At 42.4% G+C, this 21,013-nt stretch overlaps 1 protein-coding gene across 2 annotated transcripts; it reads left to right on the top strand.

Moving 5' to 3' along the window:
- Positions 1 to 2,012: 2,012 nt before the first annotated feature.
- MDM2 (MDM2 proto-oncogene) lies at positions 2,013 to 20,225 on the top strand. Of its 2 annotated transcripts, none has more exons than XM_069852447.1 (10): positions 2,013 to 2,085; positions 4,983 to 5,057; positions 5,302 to 5,435; positions 5,596 to 5,645; positions 6,613 to 6,680; positions 6,834 to 6,927; positions 9,426 to 9,583; positions 10,624 to 10,779; positions 12,346 to 12,423; positions 13,898 to 20,225. In XM_069852447.1, the coding sequence occupies exons 1-10, from the start codon at positions 2,017 to 2,019 to the stop codon at positions 14,483 to 14,485; spliced, it is 1,470 nt and encodes a 489-aa protein (XP_069708548.1). In that variant the 5' UTR covers positions 2,013 to 2,016; the 3' UTR covers positions 14,486 to 20,225. The 2 variants fall into 2 exon arrangements, with proteins under 2 accessions (XP_069708548.1, XP_069708539.1); XM_069852438.1 differs by having other exon boundaries at positions 9,423 to 9,583.
- Positions 20,226 to 21,013: the final 788 nt, after the last annotated feature.

Below are 21,013 nucleotides of genomic sequence, written 5' to 3'. Positions count from 1 at the left end.
TGTTTACTGTAAGCTCACAGTTTTCATGGAGTGGCCATAGACACGTTTTTGTTTGTTTTTTTTTTTTTTACGGAGAGGGTGAAAGGGACAGTGGACAAGAAGAAGAGGGGCTCAGAGGAGGCAAGAACAAGCCTCTGGCAAAGTGTAGACTGAGCCTTCAGTGCCGCAGGCTAAGCAGTGCTGCTTCCCACAGGCCCTGGCACAGGGCTCACAGCGCCTGTCTGTCCGTCAGCCCTGTTGGTCCCCTGAGACGGAAAACACCAGCAAATAAGCTCTCCAAGGCTGGTTTTGGAGTTTTAGAAAGCAAACGCCCTTCATCAGGGCTGGGCAACATGAGGGAGCGACCTCCATCCATTGCGCGCAGCGAGAAAAGAGCTTGGTCAGAATGTATTTCCCACTTACATGCTTATGTGTACATTGCCCCAGAAATCTTATGCATATTCTATTACTTCCCATGGACTCATTTTAATGTTGTTATGATCTTTACAACAGTCAAATCTCTTGGTCATTTGGAGCTGGCTCCAGCTCTGCCTGACCTTGCATTTGAGGTGGGGGAAAGACAGAGGTGCTTAGAGAAAAATACACATCTGTTCAGCGCTGAACGCAAGATGCCACGGTGTCTGGAGAAAACCCACTGCAGAAGAAACAGGCTATAAAAAAAAACAGGCTATGAAAAACACAGGCTATGAAAGAACGTGGTATAAAAAACCCCCACGCTATCAGGGGGATGTCCTGTCTAACTTCCAAGAAACGCAGTTACTGGGAAGAGTTCAACGCTACTTGAGCTTAAATCATAGAATCACAGAATAACCAGGTTGGAAGAGACCCACCGGATCATCGAGTCCAACCATTCCTATCAAACACTAAACCATGCCCCTCAGCACCTCGTCCACCCGTGCCTTAAACACCTCCAGGGAAAGTGACTCAACCACCTCCCTGGGCAGCCTGTTCCAGTGCCCAATGACCCTTTCTGTGAAGAATTTTTTCCTAATGTCCAGCCTAAACCTCCCCTGGAGGAGCTTGAGGCCATTCCCTCTTGTCCTGTCCCCTGTCACTTGGGAGAAGAGGCCAGCTCCCTCCTCTCTACAACCTCCTTTCAGGTAGTTGTAGAGAGCAATGAGGTCTCCCCTCAGCCTCCTCTTCTCCAGGCTAAGCAACCCCAGCTCTCTCAGCCGCTCCTCGTAAGACCCGTTCTCCAGCCCCTTCACCAGCTTTGCTGCTCAAATCAAACCACTCCAGCTGCTGTAACAGCAGTGACTCCCCGTACCGGCCCCGCACGGTTTATCCCCGTGGCTCCCGAGGAGCGGGCGTGTCCCCCGCACCCTCCCCGGCCGCGAGGGGGCGCCTGGCGGGAAGAGGGGGGTGTGAGGCGCGCGCCGCCCCCGGCCGCGAGGCGGGGAGGCCCGGGCGCGCTCCAAGATGGCGGCCGAGGCGGCAGCGCCGGGGGGCGCGTCGGGGTAGGGCCCGCGGGGCCGGGCGGTGGAGCGGCGCGGCTGGCGGTGCGTGGGGGACTTCGCCTCGCTCGGGGGCTGATGGGGGGGTGGGGTGGGGTGGGGTGGGGCGGTATTTCTCGCTCGGGGCCGGCGGGGAGGGGAGCGGTGCGGGGCCGCGGCTGCGTTGTCTAGGCCGCCGCCCCCTTTCTCCCCTCGGGTGACTCAGCCCCGCGCAGCTCGGTCAGCTCCGCCCGGGCGGGTCATGCTCGGGCTTGTCGGGCCGCGGCCAAGCCCCGACTTGCCTGTCGGGCGGCGCTATATAGGGCTCGGCCCGCCGCCCTCGGCCCGCGGGCCGCGTGAGGGCGCCGAGGTGAGTGGGCAGCTTCGGGGCGGCGGCTCCCCCGGGACCGGCTGCTCCCCCATCCCGCGGGGGTCCCGGCTGCTCCTCCGCCCCCCGGGACGGGCTGGTTCATCCCCCCGGGGCACAGTCTCCCCTCCCTCCCCCTTTCCGGCGGCACCGACCGCCCCCCGGGGATCGGGGGCTCCGCGTTGCGAGGTTGTTCTCCCTTTCGCTCGCAGGCAGATGTGCAACACCGAGATGTCCTCCCTCCCGGACGCCTCCGCTGTCACCGCTTCGGAACAAGAGGCGCTGGTTAGTAGCTCTGGTTGGACGCGCGGGGTTTTCGTGCTGGTTTTTTTTTGGGGGGTTCTCTCTCTTAATTTAGAAAGGAAAGCTTTGCTCAGGGTGCGGTGAGGAGAGAGGAGCCGGGCAGGGCAGGGAGGACGGGCTCTCCTCGCCCTGTACCCGTGAAGGAAGCGTCTCCTTCGTGTCTGAGAGCGATGGTTTAGGTCCGCGCTGTTTCCTGGAGACAGGTCTTCCTGGAGATAGTCGGGTTGTTTCGTAGAATCATAGAATAACCAGGTTGGAAGAGACCCACCGGATCACCGAGTCCAACCATTCCTATCAAACACTAAACCATGCCCCTTAGCACCTCGTCCACCCGTGCCTTAAACACCTCCAGGGAAGGTGAATCAACCACCTCCCTGGGCAGCCTGTTCCAGTGCCCAATGACCCTTTCCGTGAAAATTTTTTTCCTAATGTCCAGCCTAAACCTCCCCTGGCGGAGCTTGAGTCCATTGCCGCTTGTCCTGTCCCCCGTCACTTGGGAGAAGAGGCCAGCACCCTCCTCTCTACAACCTCCTTTCAGATAGTTGTAGAGAGGTAGTTGTTTCCTTTTAAAAGAAAGTATCTTATGGTTCGATTTGATCTTAGTAAATATTTCGTGGTGAAAATTGTTAACAGTTCATAACTGAGGAGTTGGGGATCATATCCGTTGTGCAAAACGTGCACGGTTTGTGAAGTAATCTTGTTATTAAAACTGAAGCGTTTTTTTTAATTTCACACTTTTCTTTCTCTTCGACTGGAATTCGTATGCAAGTTGTCGTAAGAGCCTTTCTGCTTTGCATGTCCAGACTTTCTGTGGCACGATGACAGTTCTGCTGTCTCTGTTTTCCTGAGGATGGAAGCCTGTGTATTACGCTGAGCTAACATTTAAAAACGACTTGTGTACGGTGGCAGTTGAACTAGATTATTTTTCTTGTAGAAGGGTAAAGCTTAAAAGTGTAGGCTGATAGCAGAACTTAACAAAGCGAAGTAACAGACCAGAGTCTATCCAAAGTTGATTTTTTTTTTCGCTTGCTTCTTCTTTTTTTTAAATCATGATATGATGCTGTCATCTGCTGTCCGATCTCTGTGGCAGAAGAGCTTCTTACTTGGAGGAATAAGGGAGAGAGGAACTGGGGAGTAAAAGAATCTGAACCTGTGGGTCTAGTTGCAGATTCTGAGATTTGAAACTGCTTTGCCTTCCTTTGCTCAGCTGTCACTAGTAGTTCAATAAGTTACTTTATGAAACTAATATATGCCGTGTGCTTTAAATAATTCAGCACTGAGGAAGGGATGAATAGATAGATATTTAACATTGTCCACAGACTTGCTTGTGTGAATCTTGCAACTAATCTCTTGTCAATGCACTAAAACTTAGTTGGTTTTAGCAGCTATTTGAAAAGGAATGTAGGAAAATTACCCTCCCTTCCTTAAGCTTTTATTCCTTGTCTCACGATATTTTATTCATGCATTCCTATAAAATGTTTCTTTTCTGTAATATTGTTTTCTTATTTTGGGGAATATGTTAGCGTAGATAAAATTAGTGCATTCTTAGTCTGGTCGTGCTGCTGTCAAAGTGGCAGTACTACAATATATTGCACTGGGAACTGTCAGTGGCTCCACAGGCATCATTTTTGCGACTGAGACAGCCCCTGCAGCTTTTCTCATCTCCTGCACTGGTACTGGCAGTGCTGTTTGTGGAACAGTGCAGTGAATGGGATCAGGACACTTTGGCCAGAAGGTGGAAAGGGGCAGGAGGAGGGGAGGAAAATTATTTTTAATTTTTTATTCTGTTTTTCTTTAACTCTTCCTTGTCTCGGATATTGTTACAGACTGTTTGTAAATATAACTCTGCTAGCATTGGGAGGCCATTGCGGCCTTGGGGGTGGTAAGTCTTCAGCCAGCTGGCAAAAACAAAACTGAAGCCCTAGTCACAGTGATAAAATATGTAGAATATTTCAAAGGGGAATATTTTCATTTAAGCTAAAGTTTTGTTTAAGCAGTTGTGTTTTTTGCAAGTTAGAATGTCACTCTGATAGCATGTTTTCTTTAAAATGGTGTTTTTCAGACACTGTTCTTTGATTGAAAATGATAAAGTAATGTGCTGAACAGATGTCTCTTCTGTAATCACCTTTGTTTGGAGTTTTTATCTATCTTGAAGCCAAGGTCAAGCAGAGAGCTGGAGCCAGCTCCAGATTAGCAAGAGTTTTGACTGTTGCAAAGTTTCATAACATTAAAATTAAATCTTGGAAATTAATAGTATATGCATGAGGTTTCTGGGAAAATTTATGTAAGTGGGAAATAAACTCTGTAATTAGCCTTTGTCTCGTTGCACATAATTGATGGATATAGCTCCTGCATGTTGCTCAGGCCTGAAAAAGGATGCTTGCTCTCTGGAACTCAAGAACAAGTCTTAGAGAGTTTTACTTGCCAGCATTTTCGGTGTCTACGGGAAGAGACTAGGAGAGAGGTGGACTAGTGCTTTGCTTTGACTTGCACTCTGGACCTGACAGATAGTCAGTCGCAAGGGTCTGTTTGCCCTCCTCTTCACTGTAATACCCAAAGGAGTCAAGCTGAATTCTCTAGGACCCAGCCCTGAATTTGGAACCACCAAATGAATCCTGTAGCTCAAATCGGGGGATCTGCATACCGATGAAAGTTCAGATTTTTAAAATAAGATGTACAGTGTGTGAGAAGTTTAGTGTGATTGAGTTCAAGTTATTTTAAGTTTAACTTCGCAAAGTAAAAAACTTAGATGTGGGTAGGGTAGGTTTTAATGTCATTGTGTGTTTGTGTATTGGATCAATTCAGGAGGAAGCCGACCTGTATAAAAAGTGTTTTGTGTGGTGAATAATCGGTGCTTACTGTTTTTCTTCCCTACATAGGTCAAACCAAAGCCCTTATTGTTGAAGTTGTTAAAGTTAGCTGGTGCAGAAAAGGACACATTTACTATGAAGGAGGTGAGAACTTTTAATCATTAAAGGCAGATCTCTGTGAATACAGAGAGGTTGGAGGAGTTTTTGTGGGGTGAATGGTGGGCAGCATAGTTCACACCTTATCTAGAAGATGGTGAGACAGGGGACTCCTATTGTTCCCTTCTTGATGACTTGTTAGGTGGTGTTTAGCAATTTAATGTGTTTTCTCTTAAACTTGGAACAGCATAAACTCGGTATTTACTGTCTGTGTATGTCATTTATTTTACAGGTAATATTCTATCTTGGACAATATATTATGTCTAAACAGTTATATGATGAGAAACAGCAACATATTGTACACTGTGCAAATGATCTCCTGGGGGATTTATTTGGAGTAACAAGCTTTTCAGTAAAAGAACACAGGTAAAATGGGATGTTTTTTCCTGAGAGTCTGGTTGTGAAGTGGTGGAGAACGTAATGCGTATGGTCTTTTTTAATCCTTAGCATCTTCAAGGATGGTAAGCTGTCTTTTATAATTACCTGTAGCTAACTTGCAAAATCTCTTTCTTTATCCCCATCTAAGGAGACTATATTCAATGATTTCCAAGAATCTGATAGCGGTCAATCAACAAGGTAAGCTAGTTTGGGAGGACCTGTTGTTTTGGGGAAAAAAGTAGTAGGGAAAAGACAACTTGCAGGAATTGCATGTAGGCATCGGATAATGTCAATTTCTCCTTAATCCGCAATTCGGCTTTACACACTGCTGTACAGAGTGATCATCAATACTGAATCAAAGCAAATAACACTCTTCTTGTGGGTGGGGGAATAAAACCAGCTTTTTGGGGTAATTTTGTCAGACAAGAACAAGAACAGGCACAATCAGAGCTGAACACAAAGAGGACTATATTGAAAAATTAGTCATTTGCTTGCATTCCCTACACATAAAGCCATCAACAGCATAAAAAGTTTTAATATAAAAAATTAGCTTTTGAACTTGTGCCAGCAGTGAAGTCAGAACAAATGCCTTTCATTCTTTCTTTAGTTTAATTTTTGAAGCTGAATATGGAGGACATTTAGAGCTGGTCACCCTCAGCTACACTGAGTCCTCTTTCAGAAAGTCTGTGTACTTCAAAAAGCAGCTTTGTGGTAACTTTGTGGATAGCCTCTCCCTAAGTGGAGTATCGGTACCTACAGTCATCTTTCCTGCAGTGTGAAAAAGCTCAGTATAGCTGTAACTTTTGGCTGATAAAAGGAGTGAACCAGAAGTTAAAAAATTCAAGCCATCTTGTCAGTTGGCTTCTAAATCTGTACTAAATCATCCTTTGTTTCTGATTCTTCCTCAAAGCAAGTGTTCAGCTGCAGAAGATAGGAAATATGAACTCTTTATTATCGCTTATTATTAAGCTTGCAAACTTAAATTGTCTCTCAAATTCTTTTCTTGAAAGATAGTTTATTGATTGTCTGGATTGTAAATTCTTCACTTTGCAAATGATCTGTGCAGTTAACTTCTCTGCCTTGTTTTACTCCCATATTTTTGAGGTTTAAAGTGACTTTTTCTTCTGTGCTGTTTTAACGGTTTTGTTTGTTTATTTGTTTCCAGACTCTGGGCTTGCTGACACACCAGAGGATGATGCCAGATTCCAGCTCGAAGAAGAAAATGGTCTAAAGGTGATTTTTGTTTGTTTGTTTTAAATACATGTTCTGAGATGTAAATTGTATTTCATTTTGCACAATAGCCTCAATTGTTTGGCTGCCATTATTTGATTCCAGCCTTTTACCTCATGTTTGTGCTCAGGCTTATTCAGTATTTCTGTTAACCAGGAATCCATGCAAGAGTTAGAAGAGAAACAGACTTCATCAAATGTGACTTCCCGGCCAACTACATCTTCCAGGAGGAGAACACACAGCGAATCTGGTATGTGCAGATTGATGCTGCAAAGCTTTCAGTAGCGTGGCCACTTAAAATAAAAAGTGTACTCTATTGCCTTCCTGGCTTAGAAAGATTCTGACCAATACTGTTCATGTTTCTGTGCTTATCTGAAACAAAGTGTTCAGTCTAGAAATACATGATTCCTCCAGTGTCATGTTGCAGTTTGGATCTCTAGAACTGTTAATAAGACAGTGGAATAACTTGTTCCACAGATCTCTTAAACTTGTTCACATCGGCAGGACTTAATTATCTTCATAAGAACTCTATTTGTAGTAGACTAATGTAGTCAAACTCATTTCAGATCTCTCTGTAGACAGCCACAAAGTTTTACAGTTTTGTTTGCTCTCTAAAGCAGTTTTCATTGGATTTCGATTGGTGGCAAAGACATCAAAGGTCTGGTAGCAACATGGGGTGATTTTGCATATATTTAGATTCCTTACCATTCATTCGGAGCTTTTAAAAAGTCTGGTGCCTTAATCATTGTCTTTGTCTCCTCTTTCTCTTTACCGTGGTTATTCAGTAATCACCAGCAGATGCATTTTTCAAAATGTGGAATGTTTCATGCGATAATTAGTAAATAACAAACTGATCACATAAATCAGAATGACTTTAAATCTCTCAATGGAAGTGTTCTCTACCGTTCTACCTAAATACTGTTCTGTGGAATTTGTTACCTCATGACTTGATGGTTGTAATTACCTGGGCAGTGATTGCCCAGTAATTGCCTGGGCAGTGAAGACTGTTGTCTTCTTTCACTGCATAGTTAGCATAGATAACAGCCTTGTGTCTTCAGTTATTCAGGAACATTTTTCAGTTCCTTGGCTTTCTTGTAGCACTTTTTTGTGTTCACCATAGGCCACTGTCATGTTAGTCAGTCCAAAACTGTGCTGCGTTTCTGAGCGGTTTGCACTAAATTAAAAGGATGTTTTAATGTTGTAACAAACTAATGAAAGGATGGAAAGTCTCAGTTATGCATCATAACCTGTAATATTTAGGCATGACCTGGAGCACGTAAGGTCCTGTGTTGTGCTTACTTATTGTAGGTTTGATTATTAACTTTGCCTTTGCATCCATTTATTAGTTTGTTACAACCTTAAAAGTTCTTTTAATATAGTGTTTTTATATACACTTTTTTTCTAATTTATAGGAAATCTTCCTTTTAAACCACTATTCTTGTTAAATTGGGATGGTAGCGGCTCCCTTTTATATAGTATATAGAAACCTTGTGGTGATACAGTATCAGTACAGCATGGAGCCATGACAACTAAATGAGGACAACGATGGACAGGAGCAACCCTTGGGCCTGGGGGCACCAAATTTGGTGGGGCTCACAGGGCGAAAAAAGAAAAGAAAGGGGCTGAGCCAAGAAGCACCAAGGGAAAGTAAGAGAAATCTCAAAGTATGTACAAGTGTTTTGTTCTCTTTTCTTTTACAATGAAAGATTCAACACTTGAAGACTCGTGGATTGTCAGGATGTGTTTTGTGAGGCAAGGGAGAAGCTGGGCCATAGAGAGTGGGTGCAAAAGGCACCTGTAGGCAGCAGCAGGCTCTTAATGAGGTTTGCTGAGCCAAGCTGTCAAGCCTCTTGGGGAGTTTTCACTCCACTGTGCTTACATACTGAATTTGCAACGCCTTTTTAAGTAAAATTGTTTATTAGCAAACACTTAGAAGTCAGTGGAGCTGAATTTTGACTTGCCTACTCTTAAAATGCTGTCCCCCTACTCGTTATGCTGTTACAGATTTTTTTTTTTCAAAACATGATAGATTTAAAAAGTATTGTCTTTTTTTCCTTCATACCAAGCATATTTAATAAGCATAGCTTACAGCAATGCTTTCAATTTCAATTCAATTTTTACTCAGTATGCACTGAAGATTTTCATGCTAGTGTGTGGTGAAATGCATTGTTAGAAAAATCCGGTTGAGTAAATACAATTGCATATAGTGCAGCTATTAACTGATAAATTTGTTGAGTTATCTGAAACTAGAACGCAAACTTACCTTGCGTAGCATGAGACCTTAGTATTCATGTGAGATGGGAGGTGGTTGCTCTGTCTCCTTCCAAATTCTTTGATGGACTAAGAAGTCCTCTAAAAGTGCCTTTCTGTCTGCTGACTGTTATTCCTTAAAATTAGGAGGGGTATAATGTGCCCTGTGTGAATGGGAGTTAAAATGCTTCCAAATTTGCAATTATTTCCTGCATGTGGAGACTGCCATTTACAAGCTGTACTGATGGGACAAGTGGGGAAAACCAGCCCCTGAAACAGGGTTTTCCAGAATATTTTAAACTTTTTGTGTTTCTCACTGTTGCTGTGTCTTTTAAAGAGGTTTTTGGTGCCTTTTCTCCCCATAAAATAATAGCCAAAAGACTTTTCTTAAATTACTGTATAAGTGAATACTATTTTAAGCTTCTGTTAAAAACATTCAAAAGTGCACATTGCATAGATGTTTTTGGAATAATGCAAATTCTTGAATATGCCCAGAAGAAAATTCTTCAGATGATCTGCATAGTGACAGAAGAAAACGCCACAAGTCAGACAGCATTTCGTTGACGTTTGATGAAAGCCTCTCATGGTGTGTAGTCAGTGGTCTGTGCCGCGAAAGGAGCAATAGCAGTGATTCAACAGATTCTCTTTCCATTCCTGTAAGTCAAAATAATATATTTTTGTGGTACAAATTTTGCGGATACCACAAGTGCAAATACACGCCTTTAAACAGCATGTTCTTAATTAAAAACAACAGTTCCTTCAGTGGTGTCTAGGCAAGGAAAAGGTGCTGGAAGAAAAGTTGATGTTTGGGTGGAGTGGGGTTTTTCAAAGATCTTCTGACAAAACTGAAGAGAAATTTTTTTAAATATTAATTCTTGATATTCTTTAAAAAACAGATTCTTACTTGGCACAGTATTAAAAAAAAAAAAGCCGGATATAAATTGTGTTTTACATTAAGTATTTCTTAGAATGCTGAGAGAAGAAGATCAGTCACGACTGTTCCATAATTCAGAATAGTTGGTGCTTCTGGGCATCTTGTAGTTACAGTACAGCTGCAGTAACTGCAGGTAGTACTGACTTGGTGATACCTTGTATTAATTTTCTAAGCCTTGAGTGATTTTTTTTTTTGTATTGCTGTTTTCAGCAACACTGTGGCAAAAATATCTGTGGTTAGGTTAAGTCATGAAGAGCTAAAACTAATAGTATTCCTAGTATTCCTAGAATACATACTGTATTCTGAATTGACAGAACTATTTCTGTCTTCACTTTTGATATTTTATAGTTGTTTAGGCACTCTGTCTGATTTTGGTTAATTGAGGATAGAAAATACAATGACACAGCCAAAATAGACCATCTTCTTGCAACTGTTCTTTCATCTTTTATGAGAACCTTTGCGAAATAGTAGCAGCAGTCTTGAAGCTGGCTGTAGGTTGACGGCAACTGCAGCCTCTAATACAGACAGAGCTGACAAAAGGCTTTCAGATGTAGTTTTGTTTTTATGACATATAATTTGTCTCATAAAAGATACTCTGCCTACAGCAGCTGGTCTCATTACCTCCATAGCTAATTATACTAACTAGTTCAGGTTTATCTTATGAGCTGTCTTAACAGTTATGGATAGGGACTAGTGAGAACAAATGGTGGACTCAGCGGTGAGGTTTCAATGTCTACTTTCTTTCTCTCTGTTTTTTTTCAGGATCTTGATGCTAGTTCATTAAGTGAAAACTCCGACTGGTTTGACCACAGTTCTGTTTCCGACCAGTTCAGTGTAGAATTTGAAGTTGAGTCTGTTTATTCAGAAGACTATAGCCATAATGAAGAAGGACAGGAGCTCACAGATGAAGATGATGAGGTGCATATTTGTTTTGTTTGGTGGTTTTTTTTTTTTTGACTCGAGGGTTAAGAGTGGGGGAAGCAAACTTAAAGGAATAATTCATGTTGAGGTTCCAGCAGAACTGTCTTTGCTGTTGTGACAAACTGCATCAACTTGTTCGTTAAATCAAATTTACATGCCTGTTCAGTTGGGTCAGCATCACAGGCCCACCAAGCAGTGACCAGAACGGTGCAGTAACCAGAATGGTACTAAGGTTCCATAGGCTCTGAAACAGACTCTTGATGGTATGGAGAAGCATGTCTAACCTCACTCACTGGCTGTTGGAGTCGATGGCAGCCTGTTTGTACATTTTTAATTATAGAAGTATGTGTTGAGCTTTGATAACACTTGTGATACTGAATGTAAACTTTACTAGTAACTCTTTACAAAGAGATATTTCTGAATCATTTGCCTCCATGAATACAAATGTTTCTTAGAGATGCTGAAACACAATTTTAGAAATTCTCATTAGGACGTAAGAAGATAGTCAAATTGTGATTGTCATAGTTTTCGTGAGATTTAGATAACTGAACTGTCAGGAATGAAGTGGAGAATTATTTTTCCTAGGTTAGTTTTATGTTACTTCAAAGAGGAGAATCAGCTCATGGAAAGATGGTTAATACCAGAGGCAGAATTTGCCAGGGATGTACGTGATTGTGGTACTTGAAAGGCTGAAGGGAACTGACCGTACTGATGTACCCCGAATTATAGTGCTGTGGAGCTGCACCCTGAGATAAGACAAGGGTTTGAAGGAAGAAGGGATTGAGATGTGCTCCTCTCCCAGCAATAGTGTTGAGAGTTGCAGAGTGGTTGAGGTTGGAAGGTACCTCTGGAGGTCATCTTAGCCCCCTGGCTCAGGTGGAGCTGATTGCCCAGGGCGATGTCCAGATGACTTTTTAATGTTTCCAAGGATGGAGCCTTCACAGCTGCTCAGGGCAGTCTGTGCCAGTGCTTGGTTTCCCTCACAGTAATAAAGTGTCTCCTGATCAGAAAAAAATCTTCTGCGTTGACATTTGTGCCTGATGCTGTCACTGGGCACCACTGAAAAGAGCCTGGCTCGGTCTGCTTTAGACCCTCCCTTCAGGTATTTATACACATCGATAAGATCCTGCCAGAGCCTTCTTTCCTCCAGGTTGAACAGTCCCAGCCCACTCAGCCTTTCCTCATGTGAGAGCTCCTCCAGCCCCTTAATCAACTTAGTGGCCCTTTGCTGGACTCTGTCCAGTGGCTCCACCTCTCTCCTGCACTGGGGAGCCCAGAGGTGGACGCATTGCTTGAGGTGCAGCCTCACCAGTGCTGAGCAGAGGCAAGAACACCTCTGATCTTGAAAGTGGTACCTTCTGTCTAGTCTACATTTTTCTTCAAACAGTGTGTTCCAAGTGTGAACAGAATTTTCCCCCAAACCAGTCATCAGGTTTTGTGGAGTTACTTGGAAATGTAAATTAATGTATGTGTGCTATTTATTACATTTGATTCAGAGTCTGTCAGATTTTTGATTGAATGCCAAAACCCAATTACACTGATACTACTTTTTATTTAAACCAGGTATATCAGCTGACTATTTACCAGGATGAAGACAGTGATGCTGATTCATTTGATGAAGATCCAGAGATTTCTCTAGCTGTGAGTAAAAAAGCATGACTGGCAAAGCATAAGTTGGGCAAACAGAGTAGATCAAGGAGTAGAGATGAATTCCGTGGTTACCAGTGATATTTTTTTGTTGGGTTGGGTTTGGTTTTTTTTTTCTGAATTAAATCAACTTTTTCTTGTATGCTTGAAGATTCCAAGACTATTTTAATTACTGAACACGTGACTATTAAGGAACCTTGATATTTAAAAAATACCCCAAGCTTGGTAAACTTCTAATCCATGAAAAAAATTGGAGCCTAAATCTGAATGTTTGAACAAAATGTAAAATAATTTTTTATAGTTGTGTAAAAAAACTTCCAGTAAATCAGAATCTTTAGTTTTATTGTACAACTTGCGTGGAGGGATCTGTAGCAATACAGATGTGAAGGCAAACTTGTTTTCAGGACAGTACTGTAAAATTAATAGATTTTGATGCATTTTCTGAATTCTGTGAGACCATTCTTGAAGCGTGGGAAGAAATTTGGGGATGTTGAGGCAACGTATGCAGACGTGGAAAAAAGCACACACTGGAATTAAAAAGCAGTGCACCTTTTTATTTATACTTGCTTTTCACGGTTGAAGCTTGAGCAAAGCTGTTGTCCAAAACTGTTTGAAATGCTCCAGTTCCCTGCTGGTCTGTAGGACTGAGGGATTTTACTCTGTGTGTGTAAAACACCACCTAAAAACATAGCACGGCTTATGTGTGGAAAAATATATCTATTTTTAGGAACTAAAATTGGTCTCTGAAGCTTTTGGTGTCACTGATGCTATGAAGGACTCAACCCAAAATCTTGTAGTTTGAATTTGAATCTTTTAAATAATTTTTGGGTTGGTTTGGCTCTCATTCCCCTGTGGCATGGATTATTTCTTAGCCGGGCCTTTGTCCTTAAAAATGAAACGTGTTTTTAATGAGACAGCGGCGTATTTTCAGTGTAGCGTATTTTCAGTGTAGCGTGTGCAGCAGCCTCCCGAGTCAGCGGTGCATTTTTCAAATGGCTCAGCGATACTGCAGAGTCGGAGTGCCCTCAGCTGGCCGTTTGGCACACCACAGCTTAGCATCATGCAGGTTGAACGTCCCTTGAAGAGCTTCCATTTCGGAAGTCAGTTCTTGAAAGTAATGGGAATGGTGACCACTTGATCAGGAACGTTTTCCGTAAGGTTCTCTCAAGACTTTTGTGGTCTGAATTCTTCAGTTTTACATAAGAAATAGTAAATGATTGTTCTGCCTCTACTTTTATTTTACAGATTACTGTAAATAGAAGGAAAATTAGGGTCTTTTTAAAATCAAGAACTATTTCAGTCTAGAACTGTAAAATGGGGCCAAACACTGAATGGAATTTTTAAGTTAGAAACCGCTCAGTAGCTCAAGATAACTATTATTTTGGCAGAAATAAATTGTTTATGATCTCTGAATACTTAAGTTGTGTTACAAGTAGCTTAAGCTGTTCCAACCTTTAATTCACTAAAGGATTATTGGAAGTGTCCCGAATGTAGCGAAATGAATCCTCCGCTTCCACGACATTGCCACAGATGCTGGGCTCTGCGAGAGGACTGGCTTCCAGATGAAAAGAGTGATAAATCTGAAAAGAGTGAAAAATCTGAAAAGAGCAAGCTGGAAAGTTCACTCCCCCTAGAGGCTGAAGAAGGTTTTGATGTTCCTGACTGCAAGAAAGTGAAAATGATTGAAGACAAAGAACCAGCTTTGGAGGAAAACGAGGATAAAGCAGCACAAATTTCTGAGTCCCAGGAAAGTGAAGATTATTCTCAGCCATCAACGTCGAGCAGCATGTTTTGTAGCAGTCAGGAGGACTATAAGGAACCTGAGAAAAGAGAAGTGCAAGACAAAGAGGAAAGCACAGAATCCAGTCTGCCTGTTACCAGCATAGAGCCCTGCGTCATTTGTCAGAGCAGGCCTAAAAATGGCTGCATAGTACATGGCAAAACAGGACACCTCATGTCGTGTTTTACATGTGCAAGGAAACTGAAGAAGAGGAACAAACCCTGTCCGGTGTGCAGACAGCCCATACAAATGATTGTACTAACTTATTTTAGTTAGGTGGATGTTGACTGGCAAGCAGCAAAAGAAACTTCATAAACTGGTTAAGAGAGTAAGAAATTATTTTTGTATGTGTATTGGAAAATTGATATTTTGAGTCTCTTTGCACTTGGTGTAAAAAGTAATTGCTGAAATAAATGCACTGGAGTTGTTAAGGGGTTAGCTTAATATTCAAAAGTCAGCTTGAAGAGTTTAAATCCTTCTCAACAGAAAGAACTGATTCCTGTAACCTACTTGCCTCTCCCAAGTGTTTTATGTTCTACACAAGTCGGTGACTTTATTTTTTACTGGATTAAATACACATATTAAAACCCCAAAATATATGATTATGAGAGGAGAGGCATGTTGAAGAGTTTGTTAATGTGAGTTCCTCCTCTTAAGAAGTTAAAAGATTCTCTAGATTCCAGTGTTGCCTGGAGAAGACACTAGGTTCCACTAGAGCCCTCTGAAAAAGTCAATAAAGCAAATTAATAGAATCTTGTCTCCCTCGTTCCCAGACCTTTAATTCCTCCTGGTAATCACATGACAAGGGAGTGCTTGCCAGGAAGTGGGGAAAGAGGCAATAGAAAACCATTTAGGGTTTTGGAAATAGAAAAGGCTGTTGTGTGTCCTGTATTTTTATAGTTTGCATCTCAGGGCTGTGTGTGCCCTGCGAAGTCATTGATTCAAGTCAGTCTTAAAATTATCTCTTAACTGTACTGAGAAACTAGCTTTTAAAATTCTTTATAGGTTTGGAGGCCTGTACTATCCTGATTATTATTTTAGCAGAGTGAGAAACGATTTGGAATGGGCAAGATAAGTGAAGGAGATGCTATGGAATATCCAGTCAGATAGTGACCAAGCTGCAACCTAAACTGCTGAGGTTAAAAACAACTTAAGCAGTTTAGGTTGCAGCTTGGTCACTATGTTTGCTAGAGTAAATATAGTTAAGGGAAAAAAAGTCCACCTTCCTCTGCAGAAACAAAGAAACTGTGTAGGTCTAGCTCACAGAGACATTTTTAAAATTCGGTAGTCTTTCCAAGTTACACTGGTTCTGCCCTTATTGCAAGAATCCTGAAAACCTTTTGCAGAGTATTTGGCCAACTCAGAAGTGGTCTCATTGGACCTGTCCTTCACTGCTTTTAGCTCTCATTTCCTCACTGTAATTTGTCAAAACTCAGTGCAACTTACTTCCCTTAGTAAGGAGTTTACTAATTGATTCAGTTCTGTAGTGTGGTTAGAGAAGGTAACGTGTATATTTTTCTAAGCTTGGGTATCTTCAGGCTAACTAGATCACCCAGATGAGCTGTTTTTCAGGTGGACAGTTTCCGTACCAGTGAGTTGTATTTAAATAATCTTTAAATAAGGTTGATCTTAAAAAAAATCTTAAAATAAGATTACATGAGGTATTGTATGTTTTTAGCACCTTTTAATTGTGCAGGTAGTTGCTGATCATCTGCGCAGTAGAGAATGCCAAAGAAGTAGTGAAGGGAGTGCCACGAATGGAGATGTAGCCGAAATACAGGAATTGTGCCGTTACCATCCTGCAGGCCGAGGTTAAACATCAGGACAAAACTGGTGACGCCTGAGTGTTAATGCAAAGACTTTGACTGTTGTAATTACCTTCGTGTTGGAGCTGAAACAGTCACTCTACTATAAGCTATCTGTAAAACAAGGCTGCAGATGCCTGGAAGATGAGGAAGTACCTGGAAGAAGGACACACAGCTGTACAGGAGGGACTCAGTAAATGCTGGGTTGTTGCTTGCCTCCAAAGAAATAACTCTATAGGTAAAGACTGAAGTACTGGGATCGGTCACTTTCTATTTTTACATTTGAGCTGGTTTTTGAAAAATGCTGCTAAAAGGTACTGGTGTATCTGAAGTTTTGCCATAATTCATCTTAACTGAACCAAAACATGAACCCCAGCTGTGTGTGTTTTTTCAGATTCTTGTTTGTGAATTTCTTGCCCCTTGCCATTTGTAAAGCCCGTGCAGGTGGCTGGAAGTCTTTTTGGGCAGCAGAAACCTTTCTTGGGATTTGATCATCCTTCAGCCTGAGACAGGGAAGCCCTTTGGGCAGCTATTTACATTTGTCAAGTGGTGATGCTTCTGGCAGGTGGCTGCCTGCTGGAAGTCACACTGCTTCCTATTTATTATTCTCAATTTTTTTATTTGATAAACTCAAATGCAGTAGAGCTTGCTGAGGCTCATCCATTGCATCTGCAGGTCAGAACCAACCAGCGGTCAGATGGGGTCTGGAATCTGTAGCCGAAAGATAATTGTAGACGTGTATTCAGGAGGAGCATTGGTAACGCAGGGACTGTACTTTAAAGACTTCATCTATTGCACTGTCTCCTTTGTCTTGATGGCTGTGTAGCTGGAGGAGCAGCTGTTCCTGCCTAGTTCCTCCTGGGGCAAGCTCTACCATCCCACTCAGCATTCTCTTCAGTCAGTCCCCTTAAGTCATCTCTTTATTTAAAAAAACCCAAAACTTGTGCTCCCAGGAAGGCAGGTGCAGTCATAGTGACGGTCCTTGCTGGTTATGATCACTCAGCTTCGGGATTTTTCTTTAAAACCAATTTCATCTCCCATCAACGCTTTCTGTTTTGGCAAAAGGTAAAGTGGGAGCATACGGCATAATGAATTTTCCCTTTTATTATCTAAAGCTACTTACCTGGCATGTTTTCTGTTGTGGAGAATAGCCAGGGAAGTACCTTCTACTCCATGCAATGCTGAGGAAATTGGTAGTTTTGTTTTCTGCATCCATAGCAAGCTACTGTGTCAGAATGAGTCTTTATTTTGAACTATATTTTGTGGCTTTATATTATTATTAACAATTTCCAGTAAGGCTTTAAGGTTTGGCTTGTTTGCCCCCATCCCAAGCATACCTGATAAATAAGGCAGTGATGCGTATCCACGTCTGTTCCAGTTCCTAGAGGAGATGCTGGCAGGCCAGTGGGCGCCTGGGGTTTGGGGTCTGCATACTTGATGCTGCAGCCTCAGCCCAGGCCAAGAATTCAGCCTGAACAACTGAGATCTGTGGGTCCATCTCTGCGCCGTAACCGTGGTGTGTGCTCAGTACCCGTGGGTGAGGGTCACCGGCCTAGGGTTTATCAGCCTGTGCTTTCTAGCCTTTAAACCTGTTTCTGGCCTCCAGTAGCAGCACAAGGTTTGACTAAACCTCAGTACAGAAGTTGATTGATAGTACTTTGAGATCCTTATTTAATATTGCACACACTTTAATCTTTAATTTATTGCAGTTTGTAAATATTCTGCTTACAGTTAGTGTCTTGAGCTCTAATTTATTGACCTAGTATATTGGTACGTGTGTAGATACAGAAATAGGCATCCTGAGTAAATAAAAGCCACGAGACAAATATTTAAGAAATTGTAGCATTAAAAAAGAGAAATATTTAGATTATATTCAGATTGAGGTGTGTAGGAAGATATATGGCTTTGTTTTCCTTTTTCCTTCCCTAGAAACAACTGCATTGACCCTGAATGACATTTGTTAAGTAGAGAGGGAGGCTGGTGCGGTATTAGTAAGGTAAAAGTGTTTTGATGGCGTTTGTTTACTTTGGGAATGCTTTTGCCTCTCAGAGTAGAGGCAGGAAGCTAATGGGCTGCTTCGTTGTGCTGTTAACATCAGAAGTCACGGTCTGGAAGATGGGGTGATGTTAATTTGCAAGGGGTTAATTTGCAGTTTTGCCTTTGAACATGAGGTCAGGAAAGCTGGAGGGATGGCCTGATGCTGAGGGAGTGTGACAGCACCCAGTTTCAATAACTGTCTTAGCCTGCTCCTTTGTGCACTTAAGGCAGCTACATCCACATGCTACAAGAATTTGCATTTATTATTTCTTATAAAGTAAAAAACCTATTTATTAAATCTGACTTTTTTTCACTCTGTAGCCATTTATTAGTGTTGAAATTAAACTCGACGCAAGGAGCAAAGTGCAACATTTGAGGCAGATGGCAAAATTGCTTTGTTTCAGTGTCTTGGCATCTCTCAAAAAGGCCAGAAGCACAGAGTATTAAAATACTTCAGAACTTTTAGTATAGAGACTTCACTTAAGATTTGTTGGTTATGAAGTCTGCTACTCAAAAAAACTTGCACAGCTGAAACAGATGTAGCTGGATTGCTGATTTTATTGAATTTTACACCTTCTGTGGAGCAGCATCCCCCGAGTGTTGGTTGTTCACGTTGTTGCTGGGTGCCCTGGGTGAAGCGGGTGCTGTGTTGTGCTGCACAGGAGGCTGCGGCTGCTGCTTGGGTGAGCAGGTTGATTTGGAAAGGCTAAAAGTGCTATAAAGTGTTAATTGATTGAAGCCTGTTGTTTATTCTGACAGTGTGGTACGATCCTACCGCTGAGTTCTGTTAGCTGTGAATTTATTTAAACGCTGCTGTCTCTGAAACTTCTGTGTGGTTATGAGGCCATATGCAAGGCTTCAGGCAGATTCTTCCCCTTAAAGACTAATATAAGGGAAATACAATTCCTCATCCTTACAGAAAGCATCAATAATTGTTCTAGAAAATTGTGTCCTTTCAGAAAAGAGATTAGAAAATTATTACAAGCATAATGAAACTGAATAAACGGAAATGAACAAATGGGATTCAAATAGGAGTGAAGATTCCTATCTTAATCTGAAGCTGCTGTCGTGTTAGGGCGCAGCTTTAGAACTAGAGCTCTTAATTTTAAAGCAGTTTGTTTATTCAGCATGCTGACTTGCTGCATAGATGGCGCAGCAGTTATCCCAGGAGGATCTGTCATTTTGTTGTGCAGCGTTCAGCGTAAAGGGACTCTTGTGGTGCTTCCCTGTGGGAAAAAGCATGGAACATGTGTGCTTGTGTCAGACTCGTGGAAAGGCAGCGTGCGCAGCTCTTCTGAGCTCTCGACTGTTCACGGTGCTGGCAGGTGGATGCAGGCTCTGAGGGGCTTTAGGGTCCCCCTTGTGCTTACAAAGCACGTTACGTCCCTGCGCTGTTGTACTTCCAGCTACCCGACTAACTGAACTTTTCCAGCTCATCCATGTCCGAGTCAAAGTCTTACCTGGAGTGAGTTGTTGTAAGGTTGCACAAGCAATGAAAAGCAGAACACAACACCCCCTCCACCTAAAAAAGGTCTTTTACCAACAGCCTGCACTCCCTCAAGGTGAAGATATGTTGCTTTTTACTGAAGTGCTTGTTTATAATTTATCACAGATGCACTGAAAGCCTCGAGGGATAAGTGGCTCTGTCGTGTGTGTGTTCCATGTGTAAAATTTGTCTCCGCTTTCGAGCAGAGGTTGCTTTAACTTAACTGTTTGACTTCTAAAGGACAGGTCTTGGTTTTGAGCTCAATGAGCAGCTATCAACGTGATGATCACATACAACCTAAACCACCAAAAAGCCACCTCACCCCAGGCTGGAAAAGACCTTTGAGATCAAGTCCAACTGTAAATGAATTAAACAGACCGGTTTATAGCAAGTTTAAATAACTATGCAATTTTGCCATTGCTCCTAGATGATTGCACTTTCAAGGACCTGCCATGATGTGTACGTTCTAGCGAGCCCTCGCACCTCCCACCACACTCTGTAACCATTAAAATACAAATATCCACTCTAATCGAAATATCCACTCTAATCACACGGAGCGTAGATGCATTTAAGGCACAAATTTTTGTGTGTATTGTGTTTGTCACTTTGTTTTCAGTTTTTCCTTTTCTGAGGAAACTAAATGGTGTGTTCCATTTAAAAGCTTTAAATAAAGATTTGTTTATATATGCCTCGGTCCTCTGTTTTCATGTCAGTGATTTGATAGAAGTTCTGCTTGGTTTTCTGACAGGTTCTTAATGCTGTGAAGCAGCGTGCAGGCTTTCTGCCCTCACTTGGCTGTGGGGCCACTGGCTTCTCACAGATTTCGTGCTCTAGGAAGATTTTAAACTCGAGCTTTCTCTGGGTCTTGCTGTAGGTGATAGAATCAGAACCGAGGACTAGGGGCAGGATTAGCAGATAATTATTTACTCTTACGGGTGAACAGTCCACAGCAGTTAAGGAGCAGGGGAGAAAGGCAGAAAACTCAAATGGATAGGATGAAAACATTCAAAACCCAGGATCTTGCACACACCGCATTGCTGTTTGAATTTCTAGAGCATGTTTAACGCTTTCTACGCTGCGCAGAACCCAGGCAGCCAGCAGGCGAGTGGCTGATCGTAAACTGCACAGCCCTGCTGGCAGGACTTGGTGTGACAGGCAGGAGGATCCCTTCCACAGAGGTGCCGTGTTTAAAAAGGCAGCAAAAGATTAACTGCATTCCTGCCTTTTTTATTTACTGTGTACAGGAAAGAGTGATGTTTCCAAAGAGAATCGTTTCTGGTTACTTTTGAAGTTGCTTAAGAAAACTACGGGCAGATAAAGGTTTAAAATAAACACGGGATGGTACTGACTGGCTTTTCCTGATAAATTTTGTGTTTATTGGACAGCTTCAAAGGGCCCTGGAAATTACTTGAAACTGGCAAGGGGAAAGGAATCTGCTAACTCTGCAGGCAGTTCAGCCCAGCTGGGGGGACAGCG

This window comes from Phaenicophaeus curvirostris, chromosome 1 (genome assembly GCF_032191515.1).
Source record: "Phaenicophaeus curvirostris isolate KB17595 chromosome 1, BPBGC_Pcur_1.0, whole genome shotgun sequence".
Taxonomy (NCBI): Eukaryota; Metazoa; Chordata; class Aves; order Cuculiformes; family Cuculidae; genus Phaenicophaeus; species Phaenicophaeus curvirostris.
This window is presented reverse-complemented; position numbering and strand designations above follow the sequence as displayed.